Source organism: Saimiri boliviensis, chromosome 13 (assembly GCF_048565385.1).
Source record: "Saimiri boliviensis isolate mSaiBol1 chromosome 13, mSaiBol1.pri, whole genome shotgun sequence".
NCBI lineage: Eukaryota > Metazoa > Chordata > Mammalia > Primates > Cebidae > Saimiri > Saimiri boliviensis.
This window is the reverse complement of record NC_133461.1, coordinates 104,009,183-104,033,923: the sequence shown is the minus strand read 5'-3', so window position 1 is coordinate 104,033,923 and position 24,741 is coordinate 104,009,183. Positions and strand designations below refer to the sequence as shown.

The 24,741-nt window shown below is 36.9% G+C and overlaps 1 protein-coding gene across 17 annotated transcripts in view; it reads right to left on the bottom strand.

Moving 5' to 3' along the window:
- HMBOX1 (homeobox containing 1) overlaps positions 1-24,741 on the bottom strand; it is a 167,379-nt gene that overhangs the window by 76,608 nt on the left and 66,030 nt on the right. For all 17 annotated transcript variants that reach the window (XR_012513306.1, XM_074384137.1, XM_039461137.2 and 14 more), the window contains exons 2-3: positions 14,781-14,860; positions 8,225-8,701 (exon numbers count right to left, since the gene is read on the bottom strand). Coding sequence is in view for 16 of the 17 variants with exons in the window: in XM_074384137.1 (XP_074240238.1) it covers positions 8,225-8,701; positions 14,781-14,803 (500 nt within the window). In the remaining variant the exon portion in view is untranslated. The remainder of the gene's footprint in view (positions 1-8,224; positions 8,702-14,780; positions 14,861-24,741) is intronic.

Below are 24,741 nucleotides of genomic sequence, written 5' to 3'. Positions count from 1 at the left end.
TATTATAATTTTGCCTCTTGGCCAAAAAGTCTAGAATTCTGACTATCTGGTCCTTTAGAGAAGTTTGTTGACTCCTGATCTGAGACAAAGGGATCACAAAACCTTAACAATTGTTTTGTGAAAGAACCAGAAACTCTTTCAAGGGGTTCACAGCTCTCCATAGACTATTTGGAAAAATTAAAGCATCCCATTCAAAAAACAGTGAGTTGTCATTTAACTTGGATGAGGTATTTTAGATCATCCAGACGAATAGTTGTTACATGATCTATTGTAAGGACTCTGTTGTAAATCCATGCTCCTTTTGGGAAATTTTGGAAAATAACAGAGAGGTGATTACAATCTGTAGCTCCACAGTATACGGCTGATCTATCTGTTGGAAATCCCAATAAAAATTATTCCTAAAGAAAAAAAATAATCAAATGCCTAATGCAGTATTTAAAATTTCTCATACTGATCTAGATTCTGGTTAGATCTACTTCCCAAAATGCCTGCCTACATTTGAAATATTTCTTTGAAAAATAGGCATTCACATTTTATTTTAAAATTGTGTATACGAAAAAGAAAAAGGTACAAATAAATATGTTTTAAAGTCAAACAAAATAATTGCTGACTAAAATGCAGGTAATGTAGAACAAAAGCTTTCTAATATGCATCGATAATCAATGCACAAGAGGTAACTTCAGCACTATTTCAATTGGCTTATATAAATAAAATAATGAAATCATTTGGTTTCTAATATAAATATAAAATTAATCTGAAATTTGCATTTATATATAGAACGATCCTACAGAGAAATGAAACTGAATTTAAGAGGGGATTTCTTCAGGTTAAATCAAAAAATGAACTTTTATGGGGGAAAATAATTCAATGGGGTTTTCTGACTACTAATTTACATTGAAATTTAAATCAATTTATTTTAAATCAAATTCATCTACAGTAGACACTAAATCATATAGAGGAGATAAGTCAATTATTGCAATAAGAAATATCCAGTTCGTAAATTATTCATAGCCTTGAAGCATGATATACATTACTAAGGACTGTACAAGACAGAAGGAACCCCGAAAATCTGCCAAACAGTAGCAATTCGCAGTTTTAGATATTTGACAAGTTTCTAAGTACCGATGTTTTAAAAAACGGAAATGGCCAGGCATGGTGGCTCACAACACCTTAATCCCAACACTTTGGGAGGCGGAGGCAGGCATATCACTTGAGGTGAGGAGTTTGAGAACAACCTGACCAACATGGTGAGACCCCCGTCTCTAACAAAAATATTAAAAAACTAGCTGGGTGTGGTGGTTCACACCTGTAATGTCAGTTACTCAGGAGGCTGAGGCAGGAGAATTGCTTGAACCCTGGAGGAAGAGGTTGCAGTAAGCCGAAGTCGTGCCACTGCATTCCAGCCTGGGTGACAGAGCAAGACTCCGCCTCAAAAAAAATAGAAATAAAAAAATCTTCACTGCTTTACCAGAGAGTTTTCTCAAAAATCAAAACAAAAGACTTAAAAAATAAGGGTGTGCATGGGCAAATCATTTAACAAAGCTGAACCCCTGCTGTTTCATCTAATAAAATAAAAGCATTGGCCAGGTGCAGTCACTCACTCCTGTAATCCCAGAACTTTGGGAGACCAGCCTGGGCAATATGGTGAAACCCCATCTCTACTAAAAATATAAAACCTAGCCAGGTGTGGTGGCACCTGCCTGTAATCCCAGCTACTTGGGAGGCTGACACAGGAGAATTGCTTGAACCCAGCGGGTGGAGGCTGCAGTGAGCCAAGATTGCGCCACTGCAATCCAGCCTGGGGTGACAGAGTGGAACTCCATCTAACAACAACAACAACAACAACAACAAAACAACAACAACAAAAAGTATTAATACCCCTTTCACAAGGCTTTTAAAATTTTTCTCCTAGCAATGAAATTAAATATACATGTCTGTAATACACCATGCTACAAAAACATTGACTATTATTTTATAAAAATTCAGAAAAGTTCCCATGAAAAGAAGAAACAACTGATCTGCTATAATCACATAAGACTGAAGTAAACATCTATACCAGGTACTTTAAGGTAGCATTAAGAGTTCTATACACAAGCCGTGATAGGTCATTTAGTTGGTTTCACTAGTTATTTTCAAAATAGTAAATATATTCTACTTTCATTGTGTCCAATTCTCTTTTAAGTATTTTTAAAAGTTCCATGCTAGCAGTTTAGCTTTGTTGTTCAAACTTCGACATCACCCTTTACCTCTGCCACCGCCACCCTGCCTTATTCTCTCCTCATTCAGCCTTCTTTAAGGACCTGCTACTACCATTGTCCTCACTGTAATCTATGAAATCACCACTTTATTAAGTGTGAAGGGAAACTTCATTTACTCTAAATCTAATTCTCTCATTTTCTCCCACCCCTCATTTCTTTCTTCATCTGTAATTTAACATCCTCCTTAAAAAGAATGTATCCTCTCCTTCCTCTCTTCTAAAATCTCATACTCTTCAAGAAGATTTCTGTGCCTCAAGTCTTACGGGATTAAAATGAAGAGTAGGGTGATCTTGTCTTTGATTCTGTGGCTTACTTCAAATATAAGCTACTTACTTGATTTGCATCTAACCAGTTTAAGTCCATGTCATTTCCTCCTACTGACTTTTTCAAATTATTGCCATCCTAGATTCATCTGGATGATTTCCACACCAGGATGAAATTCTTCCCTCTTACCCTCCATTGCCATTATTTTTATAACTTGCTAAACTTTCCACTGTTACCTATAGACCATTCTTAGTGTCTGGATGAATTCATCAGTGATGCTTCTTTATGGAATCACCTTTTACTAAGGCACGATTTAACTGTCATCTATTCAAAGAAGTTCTCCCTGATCTTAACAGCTTATCTCTTTTTGCAATGGCTAACTTTAACATTTCAATATTACTACTCACATGCTAATACATTACATGCTGTTCTGTATTATAGTTGTTCCTAATCTTATCTCTCCTACTACCCTGTAAAGTCCTGTAGCACAAAGATTGTGCCTTATTCATTATGGGGTTTGCATATAATAGAGCTTAATTTGTTCAATGAATGAAAAAATCTGTAGTTGGAGATAAAAGCTTGAAAAATGGAAAGCCTGATCTAGATAATTTATAAAACAGCTTTAAATTTTTATTCTCAAATAGACTTAAGCTTACCAAATCAGACAGGAAAAGAATTATTTACAGTAGTTCAAAATGACATTGCTTCTTTTTCTAGAACAAAGAATACTAAAGACCACCTGTGTTAAAAAATAATATGCTTTAAGATCTTCCATATTTTCATAGTTAATATACACTGCACATTCTTTAGGATCTCTTAAAGGTAATCACCTCTCTCAAAGACTTCCAGGGATGAAGCAACATGTACCAAGACAGACTATTTCACACTTGGAAAAATACAATGATGTACAAATTTCTTTCACGTTTGAATAAAACTTTTTCCCCATAAATTTTCACCCATGGAGATAAAGTATAACCTTAAATTTTAAAAAACAACTCAAAAATAAAAGTTACTATATATGTATCAATGACATAATAACTGGAATCATGACCATCTTGTCTTATCTACAGAACATGCACATCCTACCTATGCAAGTAAAATACTTGGCCTATAGATAACCAACTTAGAATAAAGTCTCAAAGTTTTAAACAAAATACTAACATCATAAAATTTAGTACATGGGTGGTTAACAGTAACATCTTTAATGTGTGGCATTATTAATAAATTCTGATAAACTTCATTTAAATTATTTCATAATATGTATCTAAAACACACATTAGTAGCTATATGCTATTAGCAGATGTGTATATACACACACCCCTACACATATATTTACATATTAATAGATGCATTTTTAAACATTAAAATGTAAAATAGGTCTTTATTTTTGGCTTTGAAGTCCTTCCTAAAGTGTTACATTCAACAATCTGTTAACTTCATATGCTAGTTTACCTTTTTTTTTTTTAACCCTAAATCAAAAATGAAAAAAATCAAAGTTACTTTCTCACTCTTTCTTAATGAGTTGATATGGTATACAATTATAACTTGATGAAGTTCTACAAGAAAATCTCCATTATGGGCTGAGCGCAGTGGTTCACACCTGTAATCCCAACACTTTAGGGGGCTGAGGTGGGCAGATTACTTGAGTCCAGGAGTTCGAGACCAGCCTGGTCAACATGGTGAAACTCCATCTCTACTAAAAATGCAAAAAAAATTAGCTGGGGGTGGTGGTGTATGCTGTAATCCCAGCGACTTGGGAGGCTGAGACACGAGAATTGCTTGAACCCAGGAAATGGAGGTTGCAGTCAGCCAAGACTGCAACACTGTACCAGGGTGGGTGACAGAGTGAGACTGTCTTTAAAAAAAAAAAAAAAAAAAAGGCCGGGCGCGGTGGCTCACGCCTGTAATCCCAGCACTTTGGGAGGCCGAGGCGGGTGGATCACGAGGTCAAGAGATCGAGACCATCTTGGTCAACATGGTGAAACCCTGTCTCTACTAAAAATACAAAAAGTTAGCTGGGCATGGTGGCGCGTGCCTGTAATCCCAGCTACTCAGGAGGCTGAGGTAGGAGAATTGCCTGGACCCAGGAGGCGGAGGTTGCGGTGAGCCGATATTGCGCCATTGCACTCCAGCCTGGGTAACAAGAGAGAAACTCCGTCTCAAAAAAAAAAAAAAAAAAATCTCCATTATGTATCTCGAAATTATTAGGAGTTAAGTTTGTAAAGTCAAGGAATTACAAGATTTTTTAAAATGTGTCTTGTGTTTGAGTTGAGGAATATGAATAAGCAAGAGGTGAAGCACACAGGTAGAAAAGGAGACAGCAAGGCATTCAGGTACCCAGGCTCCCCTACCCAAGACCACCACTTCCAATGGGCTATAGTATCACCATAGCGTCTAGTGATCAGCAAGGGCAGTACATTGCTAAAAGGGCACGGAATACTCAGAAATATCCACTGCTCAAAATATTTCTCTAACATTCCACTAAATAAAAATTCACTTGGTTAGTAAGTGATCATTTTGAAGTAGCAAATATCATGGGGGAGGGGGATGCAAAGCCCATTATGGCAATTCATACTATGTCTTATGTTAATTAACCACCTTCCCTAAAATCTTAGCAAAATCTACAGACATGAAAAATTTATTTAGAGAGGCAATGTACACCAGTGACATATTGATAATAAAGATATAATTTAGACTCTGCCAGTTAATATTTAAGTTCTCTTGGGAAAAGTATTTAATTTTTGTGAATTTCAGTTTCTTTGATGAACCTCACATTATGGTTGTAATGATTACAAGTGAGACTGTCATCCAATAAACTTTCCCACTGACCCAAGGATTGTTGTCACCTACAACCGGAGAAGCGTGAGAGGGGACACAATGGAGGAAGGCAGGAGTGCAGCAGTGGGTTAGAGTGCAATGGCAGAGGACCAGAGAGATCCAGAAGGGCCACTGACACCCTGAGATGATCAGGAGAACCCAAAGCAACAGTTCTAATAAAGAAGCAGAGAAACGGAAGAAGATGAAGTCTCCTGATTATACAACAAGTGATAGTATATAAATACTGATAAGTAGAAACCTGTGTATATTTTACAGTAAACCTGGCATGTATGTAATTATGGGATTTAAATACAAATCCCAGTCATTGCTAAATAGGTTTATTATTTTGAGCATACAGTTGAATTAAAACAGGTCAACCTATGAGTTAAAAGTCAAGTTTTTAGACCCTTATTATTCTGAACAATCTTCCAGAGGCTTTTACTAATGAGTTTTCCCATACTTCTTGTTACTCTCATACACATTTAAGAATTAACTATTAGGCCAGGTGCAGTGGCTCATGCCTGTAATCCCAGCACTTTGGGAAGCTGAGACAGGAGGATCACCTGAGGTTGGGAGTTTGAGACCAGCCTGACCAACATTAAGAAACCTCGTCTCTACTAAAAATACAAAATTCGCCAGGCGTGGTGGTGCATGCCTGTAATCCTAGCTATTCGGGAGGCTGAGGCAGGAGAATCACTTGAACCCAGGAGGCAGAGGTTACCATGAGCCAAGATTGTGCCATTGCACTCCAGCCAGGGCAACAAGAGTGAAATTCCACCACAAAAAGAAAAAAAAAGAACTGCTACGTAGAAATCTTATCAAAACTGATTAACAGGAACACCACCAAAAAAACCAGGTTGGCATCCTTTTAAAATTGATGATATCCTCTCTACTCAGAATAACTAAAAGCTAACCTTGTTATGTTTCAATGGGCAAAGTAACTTTTATTTGCCCAAATAGTTCTTGCTCTTAACAATCTTACATTCAAAATCAATACCTGAAGTTTGGTCACGTATTTTAACACATGAAAAGGAATTCAAAGCCAAGTTAATCTCTTATATTTTTACTTTTAAAGAAAATTAGCCTGCATGGTGGCACACACCTGCAGTCCTAGCTACTCGGGAAGGTGAGGCAGGAAAACCACTTCAGCCTGGGAAGCAGAGGTTGCAGTGAGCTGAGATCACACCACTGCACTTCAGCCTGGGTGACAGAGTGATACTCCGTCTCAAAAAAACACAACAATAATTGCTTGTAACTCTAACTGCTGTATCAAACTATTAATTACATAAACTATTAACATGACAGTGGAATCCATATACAATAGTCAATTTAGTTAAGAATTTCATTTTTAGAATTTCCACCTAAAAATAAATTCAGGACAATTTATTTGTTTGAAGGATATTTCAGCATTGTGGGTCTTCAGGACAGATCTTCCATGTGGCAATATTAAGTCACTATTATTCCATCTTGAAGTTTAAAAATCTTTTTTTTTTTTTTTTTTTTTTTTTTGAGACGGAGTTTCGCTCTTGTTACCCAGGTTGGAGTGCAATGGCGCCATATCGGCTCACCGCAACCTCCGCCTCCTGGGCTCAGGCAATTCTCCTGCCTCAGCCTCCTGAGTAGCTGGGATTACAGGCATGCGCCACCATGCCCGGCTAATTTTTTGTATTTTTAGTAGAGACGGGGTTTCACCGTGTTGACCAGGATGGTCTCAATCTCTTGACCTCATGATCCACCCGCCTCGGTCTCCCAAAGTGCTTGAGCCACCGCGCCCGGCCCAGGTCCTATTTTTATTTCTGACAAATTCCTGCTATAGTTTCTTTCATTATCTACTGTAACTAATTTATCTGTAGGCTCTTTTGCTTCTATGGCAGTGGAAATCTAGTGAAAACAATACTTTTATCATCTCTATTCCTAGAGAAGTTTATACAAAATGCCTCAATTCCAAGAAAAGTAAATAAACTAGTATGGAACTCAAAGTCTCCCAAAACCTGTATTGTCTCCTAATATATTATTCTTATTACATTGTCTTACCCATCAGTAATCTTTATCAGCCTAAAGACACGGCTTGCCTTTTCTGCCCTTTACTATCCCTTAACTTCAAATAAAGTTCCGGTATTTTAAAAACAAATGCTATTCTTTAGCATTTAGGTCAAGGTCACCCTTCACTGAACATATTAGGCCCTTACCATGTGCCAAAGAAAGTTCCAGATCCTGGAGGCCCAATATAAAACACATGGTGTTACCCTCAAGGAGTCTCAGGTCCACAGTGAAGCCTTTCCTAATTACGTCTGTTGAAAGTGGTTTTCTCAGTGTTTAAAATTCTAAGTGCTTAAACTTATAAAAGACAATGTGTGTGTGTGTGAGTGCATACGCATGTCCGTTGCTAAAATTAAAACCTATGTAATAGGTACCCCGTGTGTGTGTGTGTGTGTGTGTGTGCGCGCGCGCGTGCGTGCCATCCATTGCTAAAATTAGAACCCCACATAATAGTTACCCCAAATTATTTTCTTGATTGGAATGTTGGAGAGAAAAGTTAAGAGTGTATATATTCTGTATAAAAATTATCCCTCAGAAAAAGTGCTTACAACAGATTTAAGGATTAGAATGTGTCTGTTTTTCAGAAATTAGCTATTAAGAGTCATAGAGAAGACTGGTGTTTGATAGAGAACAGAAAAGGTTTATCAAGCAGCAAAGAGAAAGGGCTGAAGTAAAGAAGAGAAAATTTAAATTAAAAACATAAAACCTGAACTTTCTTTCATCTCCAAAGGCAAGAAGAGGAAGTTATAACAGTTTCTACAGCTAAGTAGCTGAAATGCAGCATACTACCTAAAAACAATCTAAGAACACATTTTTAGGGACTCTGAATAAGCAAAGTCACTAACCTCATTAATTCCTCCACTTTATCATCTACATCTAGGTCCTCTTCTGAGGCTTCAAAACTGTATGACCTCTGACCCATGCTGTTTGCATGGTAGCGAGTTGGTGACATCTTTCCATTGGACGTAGATAATCGCTCATTATTCTCCCTTCCATTTTGATTGGTAGTGCAAGGCTGTGGGGAAGTATCATAACTGTTGCTAGGTGATGGGGACATTCCCGAATGCTGCGTCTGTGTGGAAGCTGTAGCTGTAGAGGAAGATGCTGGGACATTGTTGGTACTATTCCCATATGAACTTCCTCCATAGCTGGACCTTCTTCCAAACTTATCACTATGCTCTTGATCAAGACGGTCCAAAGTTTCCAAGGCATGGAGAATTTCATGTTTAGTCATTCCAGTACGCCGAAGGCGCTGAAGCAGATCTATCTGCTCTATGGTAAATCTGGGTTCATCTGTATAATGAGACATGGTTTCCAGCAAACTGAAAAAAAAAAGATAAAGTCTCTTTATTGACAGTATCTACTAAAGCACATATCATTATAGAGAATGCTCAGCAGAAGCTGCAATATTTCTACATAAACTTCTTTATTGAAAATTAAGGTATGTTCCACGCTAGAATGTTTTTTGCCTCAGCAAATGGATTGGTACAGTTACTATATGTATTACTAGGTGAACATGGGCATAACATAAAACCTAATTTCATATGGCATACAATTTATATTTTCCTCAGTTTTGGTAAATATCAGAACCAAAATATTAGTTATGTAAATAATACCAAAACAACAGATGAGGTACATATAGGGCATAAGCCCAGGCTATGTGACAGCTCACAAGTGTTTTGTCTATCTCAAGTATATTATTCCATATTATTCATGGAAAATTGCTGAAAAATGTGTTTATATTACATTATTTACCAAATATTAGCTAAACTGACCTAGGAATTCTCTAGAACTTCATTTAGTGAAAACAAGTAATTTGCTAAGCAAAGTCCAAGAAAATGCTAATAACCAGCAAAAATATTTAAGTGGAAAAGAGAGGTACATTTTTAAAAAAAATTAAGCACCATTTCGTCTACTACTTAGCAATTTCTTACGTTTTTCATCTCTGGTAATGCATTCTCTGTTAATAACTACACTGAGAAATAGATCTTTTGTGGTTGTAGCCAAACAGAGCTATTCATTTTTCTTAGGAAATTGCTTCTACATGTTTCCTTTAACTAGTACAAGATACTGCAGCATATCAGAAAATGTCTTCTTAGAGAGAATAACAATATTAAGAAAGCAGTCAAATACTGTAAAAATTCTCACTACTTTAATTCCTTTTTTTTTTTTTTTCTGATACGGAGTTTCACTCTTGTCATCCATGCTGGGGTGCAACAGCATGGCATGTTCTTGGCTCACTGCAACCTCAGCCTCCTGGGTTCAAGCCATTCTCCTGCCTTAGCCTCCTGAGTGGGACTACAGGCACCTGCCACCAAGCCCAGCTACTTTTGTATTGAATACACCTCCTCCTCTCAATGTGCTGGGATTACAGGCAACAGCCACTGTGCCCAGCCTTGAATTCCTTTCTCATAAGACCTGACTCTCTCATTCAAGATTTTTTAAAGTGGTAACCTCTTTTATTTTGATTTTTATTGTTCTAGTGCCAAATATAATGCATGACATGTAGTAGGCTCTCAATAAATGTTTGCAGATGGAAATAGATGTCAAGGAATTTTTTCATCTTTCTCAAACAAACATCTGCTCTGGGCCAGTGCCCCATAGCTATTAAAGGTCTCACTGTTTCTTCATCCTTCTACACAAAAACTTTTATTAAATGGTTACTTCTAGGCAGTTATTACGTAAGAGGTTCACATAACATAATCTTATCTAATCCTCACAGCAACCCTCTGTGGTAGATGGTCTTTATTCATTTCATTTTATGTTAACAGACTGATTACTGAGGAAACTAAGGCTCACAGTAGTGTTTCGTACCTTACAAAAAATCTGAATGAAAAGTAGGAAAAAGACTTAAGCCTAGATTTTATTGACTCTAAAAGCACACATCATTCTCCTTTCCAATACATTGCAGGACTTAACTGGAAACATGATTTGAGACGCAAGTTGTTCTACTCCTTTAAGTCTCAGTTAAAGCCATTTAGATAAAACTACTGGAATTACTGATGAACCTAGAGGCCTGAGCAGTAATTTTCTACATTTAAAATCCTTGCTCCAACTAAAATTTTTATTGACTTAACAAGTATAAAAAATTGCGGCTTTATTTCATCCCAAATGGACAGCTAGATGTCATGTTTTTACTGAGTATCTGTCTTCTCCTCTGATGTGAAATGCTGCCTTTATCATATACACAATTTCCATATCAATCTGCACTACCTTTGGATTGCCTATTCCATTTCACTAATGTTTTATCTTTCAAATCCTTTTAAAAATAAGTAGGCAGAAACCTAGAACTTCAGATGAAATAGTCCTAGTTTTAAAAAGAAGCTCATTAAATAAAACAAAACCAAACAAACACATTCTGACTCTAAACACGTTGCAGGCCATTTGTGCCCATGGGCCACAGTATCTGCCCTACACCTAGAAATGTTATGGCCTGATTTCTTCCAATACTCTCTTGTGACAAGCTGGCCATCATGCTAAAAAGACCTATTTTCATGATTATTATATTCTTTCTTGATGGCTTAGGTTCCCCCACAATATGTTACAATGAAAATACTTAAACATTCTTTTCCCTTGAAAATGAAGTAGTGCTGTTTGTTGCTATCTTCACTCTTCGTGTTATCAAAATATTTCATAAAGTGATCTTACTTTAGATGACTTCAATAACTTTTTTTATTATATGGACAAAAATCCCCAATCATAGTATTTTCCTATAGTAGTCATATCAGAGCAGTTAGTTATCTGTATACAGTTATTTAAATCATTCCCTGTATGAAGCAGCACTCTGTATCAGCATAAACAAAAGTAAATTATATGAATTTCACCTATTATTGAAAAGTATCCATCCTAATACTTGAATTAGAAATGTCAAAACTAAAGATTTCACAGCATATGAAACAATCTAGTATTTCATGTCATTTCAGAGTCACTGACTATTAGAACCACTTTTATTCCAAAAGTCATAAAAGGAACAACAATAGGCACTTATTACTTTGTCTGCCTAGGACACCTCACTGTTTCTAAGAACATGTTCTTGGGCTATCACTTATAATACCCACCTTCTGGCCAATAGGGTAGGTGCACAAGAAAGCCAAGTCTTGCTCTCCCCAAAATTTTCTAATCAGATGAGGGGAAAGGTGAACAGACACCATAACTGTGCTCAGGTGCAGGAAGACATTAGTCTGGTAAATTCCTCACTACAGGGAAGCAGCTAGTTTGTGGGAGGACGAAGCAGACATGCTAAGAAACATAGAGCAGACCAATGGAGAAAGCTGTGCAGTGCTCACATCCCTTATTCCAATAATCCCTAAGCCCCAACACATCCCTGCTCTTCTTGCTGTTTTGTTTCAGCAGAGAATACATTTCCCTTTATGTTTCACCTTGGTCAAATCAGATGTCTGTGCCCTGCACTGAGAGGCCCCTAATGCAAACAAGACCTAAAGCAAAAAGATCCAAATTGTTAGAATGATCACTTGTATGATCACTACAGAGCAAAATGATTAAGAATATAACAAACAGGATCAAAACATGCATGTGACACTGAAGATACAATATTTTACTGAGAAAATGCTAAGCTCTTCTGTATATTGAGAATAATGTTCCAATGTGTATTAATATAAACAAAAGCATATATACCGGCATTTCAAAATTTTTACCTTAATTTACCTAGTTTAAGCATATAATCATTAAATTATGGCAGTAAATGACCTACAAAGGTCATCTAAGTCCATGATATCAGCAATTCTTTTGTAACAGAAAAAGATAACATGTAAGAATTGAATTTTCTTATGCACAAGGATTGTTCACAGGATAAGGAACATCTTTCACTTTAAATTACTAATCTGAATGCAGACTCAGGCCAACAATAATTGAAAATGATGTGAGAAGAATTTCAACACTGTAATAAGAGACAATTTTAAGGCATAAAAGAACAATTAAATTCAGGAATTACAGCTCAGTTCGTAAACTGATATTCTAAGAAAATGTCATACCATAAGACCATAATAGCACTTTTCACAATATATTTTATCCTGATTTGAATATTTACCTAAACACTGCTTGGATAAGGCATGATCCAGAATATACTTTCATAAACTAAATTCTACAAACATGTAGAGCAAAGGCAGTTAACGCATTCACAAATGATTAACCTTGAAATCACATGGGTAAAAAGGACATTACTATCTTACTTGTAAAGCACCAACAGTTGGTAAAATTTTATTGGATCTTTATTGTAACAGCTTTTTCTTCAGCTGAATTCTGCTGCCTTTATTTTTATTATCTAGAATGACTAGGCAAAATAGGTTAGTTTTGTTTTGCATACATGATATTTACACACTCTCTAGTGTGCATAATTTAACACACTCTAGTGTCAACACACTCTATGCATAATTTAACACACTTTAGTGTCAATCACAGTATTTTTATCCAAGAGTGAACTCTCCATCCTCTCAGGAATGTTAACTCACATCTTATCAAAATCCATATATGAGTTACTGTCACAACTACTAGACTTCAAAATACATATACACTCAAGAGCTTAACAGACACTTTGGGAGCTTAGACTGCAGCAGGGCTACTCTCTGTCAGCTGCTTCTCCAAAACCAGAGAGCTCAGGCTGCAACATGCCTCAGAGCTTTTACACCTCACAAACCAGCACCTTCTAGCACTGAGTAGCCTAACATGTGGTTCAGGATCTCAGCTATGGTGGCCAAGCCAGCTTCTCCCAAGAACTGCTCATATAAAGGTACGCTTCCACCTTTAGCCTTCACTTGAACAGAGGCCTCCTTTCATCATAATTGAAAAAAGAGACTTTAATAGCTTTGGAACACATTCACAATGTGGTTAATGTACCTCATCTATTGAGTGTATTCCCCGTGAAGTGCATCCATGTTACTCTCCCCATCATTAAGTACTGTGAACCCAAGAAAACATTTTCTTTGTATGGCAATAAACACAATGATTCATGAAATGACACTTTGATCATCTTATTTCTACCATATGCAACAAAAATCCAAGTACAAACATGTATGTTTATAGATGGAGATGTAAATTAGTATGGAATGAGGAGAGAACTGGAGACCATTTAGACAAAAACCATTCACTTAAGTAACATTTATTGAATGCCTAGTATGTAACAGATCTTGTGTGAGGCACAGAGGACACAACAAGGAACAAATCAGGCAATAACTCATGGCTTCATGATGCTTACATTCATTTCAATAACCATTAGACACTTGCTATTTTCAACAGCCATTAGACATCTTAACTCTCTTGAATGTTTAGCCATCTATCTCAGAAGCTTCTAGGCTTTGAGCAGTTAAAAATAAGTACTTTTATATTCAATTTAAAATTAATGTGAAGATTCAAAGTTGAAAACAGAAATGGTAAAAGAGAAGGCTGATACATTGAAAACAGCCATTAGCAAATAAACTGTTTAAAAACACGGAGAGGGAAACTAAGGCACAAAGAGATAAGTGCCTTCTCTAGTATATAGCTACTTAGCAGAAAGTCAGGCTACAGTTTACATCTTCAAGGTCTATTCCAGAAACTTTTCACTGTATCACAGAATCTATGAGGTGGGGAGGGTGAGGAACTGTAATGAAAAGCCTAAACAATAAGGAAAATCTCTCTTAATGTCTTCTTACTGTATTATAGAACTGTCAACCAAAACGGAAAGAATTTAGGCAAAGTGGAGACTCCATCAAATTTTAGAAAATACTTATGCTAAAGGCACTCTGCATTAGACTCTAAAGATGCACTTAATGAGCTAATAGATACTTTGTCTTCTCTAATATCTGAAATTCCCGGAATACTTTTATTCAAAGGCCTATTTAATACGAACTGGTGGTTATAGTTCATATTCTAGCACAAAAACACTCTCAACACAATACCACTATCTCAATTTGTATTTTCTGCCTGACTCCAAAGAAAGGCTAGCATATTAGCTAATAGGCTTAACTACATTATCATCCCCCCATCAGGTAAAGGAAAATGGTTAAGGTGCTGTAAGTCTGCAGACAAAAGGCAACAGGAAGGTGTATACTTCCAGTAGTCTGCTTGTCACAAGGAATCTAATACTAGCTCTCTTAAACAGCCATCTATCTAAGCTTTAAGCAGTTAAAAATCAGTAATTTTATATTCAATTTAAAATTAATTTTAAAATTCAAAGTTGAAACAAATGGTAAGAGAAGGCTAACAGATTTAAAAATTCATTTCTCACCACATGATCATGACACTTATTCACCTTAATGTCAAACAGGTATTCCATTGGATCATTTTCTAAAAAAAATCTTTTCAACTCTACAAACATCTGTTGTAAAATCTGGATCATAATCATAATCATAATAACTTTATTATAATGATTGTGAAGATAAAAATCAAGAAGGACTAGATACTTACACCACTGGAAAGGAACTGAGCATACTTTACATGAGGCGGATCAATATCCTTTCCAGAGATGATCTGCGTTATCTACCATTCTGTAGAACAAAGATAGAAAATTGAGAAATATTTATGTTAATCAAGTGTTGAATAAAATTTTAATTATATAACGTATGGATATCAAGAGTTAACACTAGCTAATCATGTTAAATATTATGTCTTCTGATTTGCATTCTACTGCTTTATTCATTAGACACACTTTGACCCTTTTCAATTCAGACAGATCCTCACAAAAAATATCTACTATTCACTGTTTAGAAGCTAAAGATCATAAAGACAACTTATTAGCTGTTTAAAACCATAGTTATAGAGACAATTTCCAGTAACTCTAAACTAAGATTATAAATGAGACAAAAGTTAAAAATGTGGATGTCAAAAACTCACATTAAAATACACATTCAGTATTGAATTACGGCAGAAGTGTCTAACAATGACTAATGATATATGCAAAATGTACAAGGTAAAGTTAGAAATCTTTCACATTTGTATATCCTAAATTGTAGCAATCATGAAGTTCCTGTTATAGATAATCGTCTTGCTGACTTAAAAAACAGGCCGGGTGCAGTGGCTCATGCCTGTAATAGCACAACAAGATGTTATGAATTCTCTCAATTTCACAGAGCTCTTCTGGCAGAGGAGACAGATTATTTATTCTAATTGACAGATGTTTTAAAAATAGATTAAGAACTAAATAAAAAGGGGTTTAAGATCACATCACACTGAGTGCAATGGCTCACACCTGTGATCCCATCTACTCAGGAGGTTGAGGCAGGAGGATCGCTTGAGGCCAGGAGTTCAAGACCAGTCTTGGCAACACAGCGAGGCCCTGTCTCAAAAAACAAACAAACAAACAAAAAACCAAATAAAATCACACAATTAGAATTCCTATTATTTAAAAAGAAGCATAAATAATAAGTGTGGCAATGATGTGGAGAAAACAGAATCCTTACTGGATTAAATGCTGGCTAAAATACAAAATAGTGAAGTAACTATGGAAAACAGTATGGCAGTTCCTCAAAAAACTAAATACAGAATTAGCATATGATCCAGCAATTCCACTCTTGGATATCTATCCAAAAGGAGTGGAATCAGGCTGTGTTCAAAGCAGCATTATCCACAAAAGCCAAAGGTGGGAATATAGCCCCAATGTCCACCGGCAAATAAATGGATAAACCAAATGTGATCTACATACAAACAATAGAATATTGCCTCAGCCTTAAAAAGGAAGGAAATTCTGACACAAAAACATGAATGAACCTTGAAAACATTATGCTAAGTGAAACAACCCAATCACAAAGGGCCAAATATTATATGATTCCATTTACAAGAGGTACGTACAGTAGTCAAAATCATAGAGACAGTAGAATGGTGGGTAAAAGGGGCAAGGAATTATGAGAAGTTATTATTTAAGGGTACAGAGTTTCATTTTGGGAGGATGAAAATATTTTGGAAATCAGTGGTGACTGCTATATACTCTGTGTACGTATTTAATGCCAGTGAACTACATATATTAAAATGGAGATTTTATGGTTTTGTGTGTGTGTGTGTGTGTGTGTGTGTGTATTTTGTTGTTGTTGCTGATGTTATGGAGTCTTGCTCTGTCGCCAGGCCAGAGTGCAGTGGTGAGATCTCAGCTCATTGTAACCTGCGCCTCCTGGGTTCAAGCGATTCTCCTGCGTCAACCTCTTGAGTAGCTGCGACTACAGGCATGCACTACCATGCCCAGCTAATTTTTGTATTTTTAGTAGAGATAGGGTTTCACCATGTTGGCCAGGATGGTCTTGATCTCTTGACCTCCTGATCCCCCTGCCTCAGCCTCCCAAAGTGCCAGGAATGACAGGTGTGAGACACTATGCCTGGCCTGTTACATATATTTCAACACAATAAAAAAAGTAGAACACTATAACAAAAAGTTTATATTAAAAGGCATTAGGGATACAAATTTATGGATCACATTACTAGCTGGATCACATTCAAACACCTGGCCATAGAAAACAAGTAACCTATCAAAAAAAAAAGAGAGAGAGAAAAGCCGGGCTCGGTGGGTCACACCTGTAATCCCAGCACTTTGGGAGGCTGAGGCAGGGGGATAACAAGGTCAAGAGACCATTCTGGCCAACATGGTGAAACCCTGTCTCTACAAAAAAAATACAAAACTTAGTTGGGCATGGTGGCATGCACCTGTAGTCCCAGCTACTCGGGAGGCTCAGGCAGGAGAATCATATGAACCTGGGAGGTGGAGGTTACAGTAAGCTGAGATCGCATCACTGCACTCCAGCCTGGTGACAGAGTGAGGCCCCATGTCAAAAAAAAAAAAAAAAAAAAAGAAAAAGAAAGGAGAAAGAGAAAGAGAATAATTATACAATTATAAAATATACAGTTTATGACCAAGATATAAGAGTTACAAACACAAGACCAAAGAACATTAGAGGTAATAAAGCAAAAGTCATAACAACATTAATAATTTTGTTTTTAAAAATATTAACGTGAGTTATTTCAGTATACATTTTAGAATGAACAAATATAACTGGAGAAAATTTTAAAAACGGAAATTTGATATATTATCAACAACATAATTTTAAAGATAAAAAGATACTCTGTAAACCTTCTAACGAAGAAGTTTTTTTTTCCTATGTTCATCACCATAACTGATTACAAACTGGGTAAAATAAAACATTTAATTTCATAGATATATAATCCAAAAAATCTAGTAAAAAATGTACAAAAATAAGTATTTATAAACTATAAGATAATCATAAATAACCCTTGGATCAAAGAACTCACAAAGAAAATTATAATCTACATAGCAATACCCTGCGACAAAGAAAAGAGACATTCTTTGTAACAAAAACCCAGGCCAGACGCAGTGGCTTATGCCTGTAATATAAGCACTCTGGGAAGCTGAGGCAGGTGGATCATGAGGTCAGGAGTTCGAGACCAGCATGGCCAACATGTTGCAACCCCATCTCTACTAAAAATACAAAAATTAGCTGGGCGTGGTGGCATGGACCTGTAATCCCAGCTATTCAGGAGGTTAAGCAAGACAGCTATTTGAACCAGGGAGGTGGAGGCTGCAGTGAATGCTACTGTACTTCAGTTTGGGTGACAAAGCAAGATTCCGTCTGAGGGGAGGGGTCAGAAAATCCAAATGTCTAGAAAACTCAAGTAATTACATTTTTTAAAAATTGAAATTAGCTGTGTGCAGTGGCTCATGTTGGTAATCCCGGTGACTCAGGACACTGAGGCAAAAAGATTGCTTGAGGCCAGGAGTTCAAGACTATCCTGGGCAATATAGCAAAACCTCAGTCTCTTTAAAAAATTTTAAAAAAAAAAAACCCTGAAATAAAAGCACTTATTAAAATGAAGTATAATACAATATATTTAAGTTTCTTTAGTTGAGCAGGAAACACCTAAAGAATGGGAAAGAAATTTCATTCACAGTGGTAACTTTTCCCAATATTTATGAATAACTATATTGAGAAAGAAGCCCAAAAGGTTTTCCTTTTAATTTAAAAATAGGACCTAGGCCGGGCATGGTGGCTCATGCCTGTAAAACCAGCCCTTTGAGAGGCTGAGGCTGGCAAACCACTTGAGGTCAAGAGTTCAAGACCAGCCCGGCCAACATGGTGAAACCCCATCTATACTAAAAATATAAAAATTAGCCAGGCATGGTGGCACACACCTGTAATCCCAGCTACTCAGAAGGCTGAGGCAGGAGAATCACTTGAACCCAGGAGGCAGGGGCTACTGTAAGCCGAGACTGTCCCACTGCACTCCATCCTGGGTGACAGAACAAAACTCTATCTCAAAAAAAGATAAATAAATAAATAAATAAAATAGGACCTAATAGAGCAGAAAAGTTTTTTGTTTTTTTTTTTTTAATTTTTTTTTTTTAATTTTTGAGACGGAGTTTCGCTCTTGTTACCCAGGCTGGAGTGCAACGGCGCGATCTCGGCTCACCGCAACCTCCGCCTCCTGGGTTCAGGCAATTCTCCTGCCTCAGCCTCCTGAGTAGCTGGGATTTTAGGCACGCGCCACCATGCCCAGCTAATTTTTTGTATTTTTAGTAGAGACGGGGTTTCACCATGTTGACCAGGTTGGTCTCGATCTCTCGACCTTGTGATCCACCCGCCTCGGCCTCCCAAAGTGCTGGGATTACAGGCGTGAGCCACCGCGCCCGGCCGAAAGGTTTTGTTTCTCAACTTTCATTTTAGACTCAAGGGGTACATGTATAGGTTTGTTACAAGGGGATACTACATCATGTTGAGGTTTGGGGTACAAGTGAACCCATCACCCAGGTAGCAGGCATAGTACCCAACAGTTATTTTTTCAAGCTTTGCCCCCATTTCCTCTTTCCTCCGTCTTGGAGTCTCCACGGTCTATTGCTCTCACCTTTATGCCCATGTGTACCAAATGTTTAGTTCCCACTTACATATAAGTGAGAACATGCGGTATTTAATTTTCTGTTCCTAGATGAATTCACATAGGATAATGGTGTTCAGCTGTATCCATGTTGCTGCAAAGGACATGATTTCACTCTTTTTTTTTATGGGTAGTATTCCATGGTGTAAATGCACATTTTCTTCATCCATTTCACTGTTGATGGGGACCTAGGTTGATTGCGTGTCTTTGCTACCGTGATAGTGCTGTGATGAACATGAGGGTGCATGTGTCTTTTGGTAGAAAAATATATAAAATAAAAAAATATTTTATTTATATAATATCCTTTTATTTCCTTTGGAGATACACACACACACACACACAAACTCACACACTCTCTCTATCAATCTCTCTCTTTCTCTCTCTCTCTCTCTCTGTAATTGCTTAGTTCAGTTTTTCTTTTTTTTCTGAGAATTCACTCTTGCTGCCCAGGCTGGAGTGCAATGGGGAGATCTCAGCTCACCACAACCTCTGCCACTCAGGCTTCTGTGATTCTCCTGCCTCAGCCTCCCAAGTAGCTGGGATTACAAGCACCCGCCACCACAGCTGGCTAATTTTGTATTTTCAGTAGAGATAGGGTTTCTCCATGTTGGTCAGGCTGGTCTTAAATTCAAAACCTCAGGTGATTTGCCCAGCCTCCCAAAGTGCTGGGATTACAGGTGTGAGCCACTGCGCCCGGAATGGTTCAATTTTTCTTTTTTTTTTTTCTTTTCCTTTTTTTTTTTTTTTCAGACAGAGTCTTGCTGTGTTGTCCAGGCTGGAGTGCAACCTTTTTTTTTTTTGAGACAGTTTCGCTCTTGTTACCCAGGCTGGGGTGCAATGGCGAGATCTCGGCTCACTGCAACCTCCACCTCCTGGGTTCAAGCAATTCTCCCACCTCAGCCTCCTAGGTAACTGGGATTACAGGTGCATGCCACCATGCCCAGCTAATTTTCATATTTTTAGTAGAGACAGGGTTTCACCATGCTAGCTAAGCTGGTCTCAAACTCCTGACCTCAGGTGATAATGCCTGCCTCAAAGTGCTGGGATTGCAGGTGTGAGCCACGGTGCCCAGCCTATTTTTTGTTCTTTGAGGAATCTCCAAACTGCTTTCCACAGCAGCCTTGCCAACATCTGTTGTTTTGTAACTTTTTAAATAATAGCCATTCTGACTGGTGTGAGATGGTATCTCACTGCAGTTTTGATTTGCATTTCACTGATAATTAGAGATGATAAGCATTTTTTCATGTTTGCTGGCTGCTTGTAAATCTTTTGAGAAGTGTCTGCTCATGTCTTTTGTCTACTTTTTAATGGGGTCAGAGCAGGCATTTGAAGAAAATTGTGCACAAGAAGAAAAACAAAAGTGAACCTCTCTGACCAGATATCAGAAATACATTCAAAAGCCACTGTAATGAAATCAATACGGCACTGGCATAGAAACGGACACACAAAGCAGCAGGACTGAATAAAGATCTTAATTGCAGATTACAGCACGTACAGCACAATATGCTATCAAAGGTTACATTTAATGCAGCAGGAAACAATATTTTTTTAAATGATAATTGAAAAACTGATTATCATCTAGCAAAAAACCAGAATTGTACCTTTGTCTTACACTGTATGTAAAAAATAAGCATCAGACAGAATAAAGACAAATGTAAAAAAATAAGTCACAGTAACACATCTACAACAAAACTTAGAAGATGACAGGTCTTGTAGACATGCTTGACAAAGACCAAAAACTTTAAAAGATAAACAAAAGGTTAAAATTTTCCTATTACGAAAAAAAAAAAACTAAGTAGTTAAACTGGAAAAAATATTTGACATGTAGAAAAAGGGCAGATTGAAGTTGTCACACTTATTTAAAAAATACTCAAATGTACTAGGAGTCAAGAGAATAACAGTTTAAAATGAGGTATCACTTCAGTAAAAAATTTTAAAAACTGATATATCTCCAATCATACTACCATATTTCACTGGTGTAAATGTGAATTACAACAACATTTTGGAAAGAAATATTGTGAAATATATTAAAATTTAAAGAATTTACACCTTAAATTTAGCAACCCTACTCCTGAGAATCTATTCTAAAGAAATAAAAGTAACCACACATAAGGAAATATATACAAGAATGTCACCTACTTTCCAATTACTTTTTTTTCTTCTTTGACGGAGTCTCACCATGTTGCCCAGGCTGGAGTATAGTGGCACGATCCCAGCTCATGCAACCTCTGCCTCCCAGGTTCAAGTGATTCTCCTGCCTCAACCTCCCAAGAAGCTGGGACTACAGGCACCTGCCATCATGCCTAGCTCATTTTTGTATTTTTAGTAGAGATGGGGTTTCACCATGTTAGCCAGGCTGGTCTCCAACTCCTGACCTCAGGTTAATATCTTAACTCTACAAGGAGTTGTTTCAATCAATACATAAATGGCTGAATAAATTACAATATACTTACATCAATTAACACAAATGCAATCATTAAAAAGAATAAATTATCAAGTGATTTGGTAGGATTTATATAATGCAGTGTTGAGTAAAAAGCAAAATGCTGTTTTAACAAACAGTGTAGGCTGGGTATGGTGGCTCATGCCTATAATCCCAGCACTATGGGAGGCTGAGGCAGGTGGATCACAAGGTCAAGAGATCCAGACCATCCTGGCCAACACTGTGAAAACCCATCTCTACTAAGAATTTAAAAATTAGTTGGGCATGGTGGCACAAGCCTGTATTCCCAGCTACTTGGGAGGCTGAGGCAGGAGAATTGCTTGAACCTGAGAGGTGGAGGTTGCAGTGAGCTGAGATCGCACCACTGCATCCAGCCTCATGACAGAGTGAGACTCCGTCTCCAAAAAAAGGAAAGAATATAATATGATCAGGTTTTTTTTAAAAAAATTACAACCATAACATCCCTTTATATGCGTGTGCTGATGTCAGTGTGCATATTTAAAGGCATACATACATATACACTACATACATACACACATACCTATGTACAAGAGCACAGAAGAAAAGAACACATAATGGAACTGGGGTGAAGAACTGGTATGTGTGCATATATATGGATCAGGAAGGATATGGGAATGGCCTGGGAAGCCAAGGAATAAAGGACGTTAAGAAAGAAAACAACTTGAGAAGTAAATTAAAAAGAGGACTATACTTTTTAATAAATATATGGCCACATTTACATATAGGAATACATGTATATGCAATAGATAAATACATATAAACATATTTGATAAAATTATAAAAATTTCTACCATCAGAAATGAACACTTAATTACCAAAGGACTAGATCTGTCAAAACACTACATAAAGTCAAGTTGAGCAATGAAGAAGCCTACCATCAGCAGTGTTGAACTCTGAAGAAAAATATAATCAAGAAAAATCTATTAGGAATAAAAACCTGTGGATATAGGTGGCAAGGTGGCTTGTTCTACCCTAGATTTTCTCTTGACTATAAAAAGTAATTACTGTGTAAGGTACAGGAAAAAGTAAACTTCGAAAGACATAAAATGAAAGATAAGCTGACCTCCCACCCCAACCTCCTTCTTTTACACCTAGACATCATACAGTTTCTTGTCACCCATCCTTTTTCATACAGCTTCGTACACATGTAAGTATATCATTAGGGTAAAATTCTAGCATAATAATTGTGACAGAGTACCTAACATTTTAAGTTATGAGAAATTTTATCAAATCACCTCCCAAATACTCCCACCTTGGAAAAATGCTACATCGTGAATCCAGTATGTCAGTGGTGATTTAAAATTGAATTTACATTGTACAGCTTGGCATAGATCTGTTTCACTCAATAAATGGTAAACACAGAAAGAGCAGAATATTTATATCACGGAAGAAATAAATTTTAAGAAGAATATAAGGCTTCTGGAAGAAACCAAAGAACTAAGTAGGGGTGGCACAGGCAGCAAGCAAGCCATCACTGGGAGAGATGACAGGGGACATTACACGACTGAATAGTAAGACCTTTAAGCCCAGATGTGTATACTAAAAAAGAATCTCCAAAAGTTTAAACACCATTACATAGCCTCTTTTACTGCTCCTTTAGCCCCTTACACAGAACTCAACTTTATACATCTAAAATATCTAAAAATAAAACCAAAAAAAGTTAAAATAGAGAAGTATGCAATCCTCACAATCCCATAAGTTAGAAACTATTGGTACTTTCAATTTACAGATGAGAATATGAACCTCCTTTCTGACTAGATATAAATTTTAAAAAATTCATATATACATAAATATAGAAATAAACAAACATAACTAATAGAGGTAAAAAAAAAAAAATCACAAAACTCCAGCAAGATAAAAAGAAAAGTGAACATCCCCTCCCCTAAACGTGCTACTGACCAAAGATAAATACCATAGTTTCCTGTGAATCCTTACAAAAATAAAAATAGATACAAAATATGCATAGACCTGCATATAGCTAATATACAACTCTTTTTTAACTGGTGCTTCTTTAAAAAGTTATTATAAAAATTTGCAAAGATGTTCAAAAGCAGAGCAGAATTAATGAACACTTATATACCTATCACCCAGCTTGAACAATCAGCAAATCATAGCCAGTTTTATATCCTATCCTCTTCTTGCTCCAAGAGGTATTCTCAAACAAATTCCAGATATCAGATATCTCATCATTTTAACATATAAAATCCTTAGCAAAAGTCAATATCTGGTTTCTAAATCCAGACTACACATAAAAATTTACAAAGTGGTTGGTAGAGCATAAAAAAAGGCTCAACCAGGCCGGGTACGGTGGCTCACAAATGTAATACCACCACTTTGGGAGGCCAAGGCAAGTGGATCACAAGGTCAAGAAATCGAGACCATTCTGGTCAACATGGTGAAACCCTATCTCTACTAAAAATACAAAAATTAGCTGGGCACGTTGGCACGCTCCTGGAGTCCCAGCTACTCGAGAGGCTGAAGCAGAAGAATTGCTTGAACCCGGGAAGTGGAGGTTGTGGTGAGCCATTGTACTCCAGCCTGGGCAATGAGCAAAACTCCGTCGCAAACAAAACAAAACAGGCTTACCCATTTAAAAAAAAACAAATGATAGCTACCAGAAGAGAAGAAAATAAAATAAATGAAAACAACTATTTAATCACAGCTACACATAACAGTGACTCATCAAGAAATTAATCATATTTAGGATCTTTGTTTTGAAGAGGCAGGAAACCGTGTGATACAGTTGTTTCTTAAAATCAAAATGGCTAAAGGACAAGTTTACCTTTTAGAAGTTAATCAGAAGGTGTTCCAAACAATACCCGATAAATGAGGCCTTACATTTAGCTGGGACTTGAGAGACAGCTACATGGAGGGCCTGGGTGAAGGATGGTTGGTGACACAAGGAAAATACGTATCACAGATACAGGAATTAAAAATGAGTATTAAAATAGGAATCGCTCAAATAATGCCTCTTGATAGTTTAAAAAGGTAAAGAACAACTACTACCACTATTTAAATAATACTTCTCTGGGC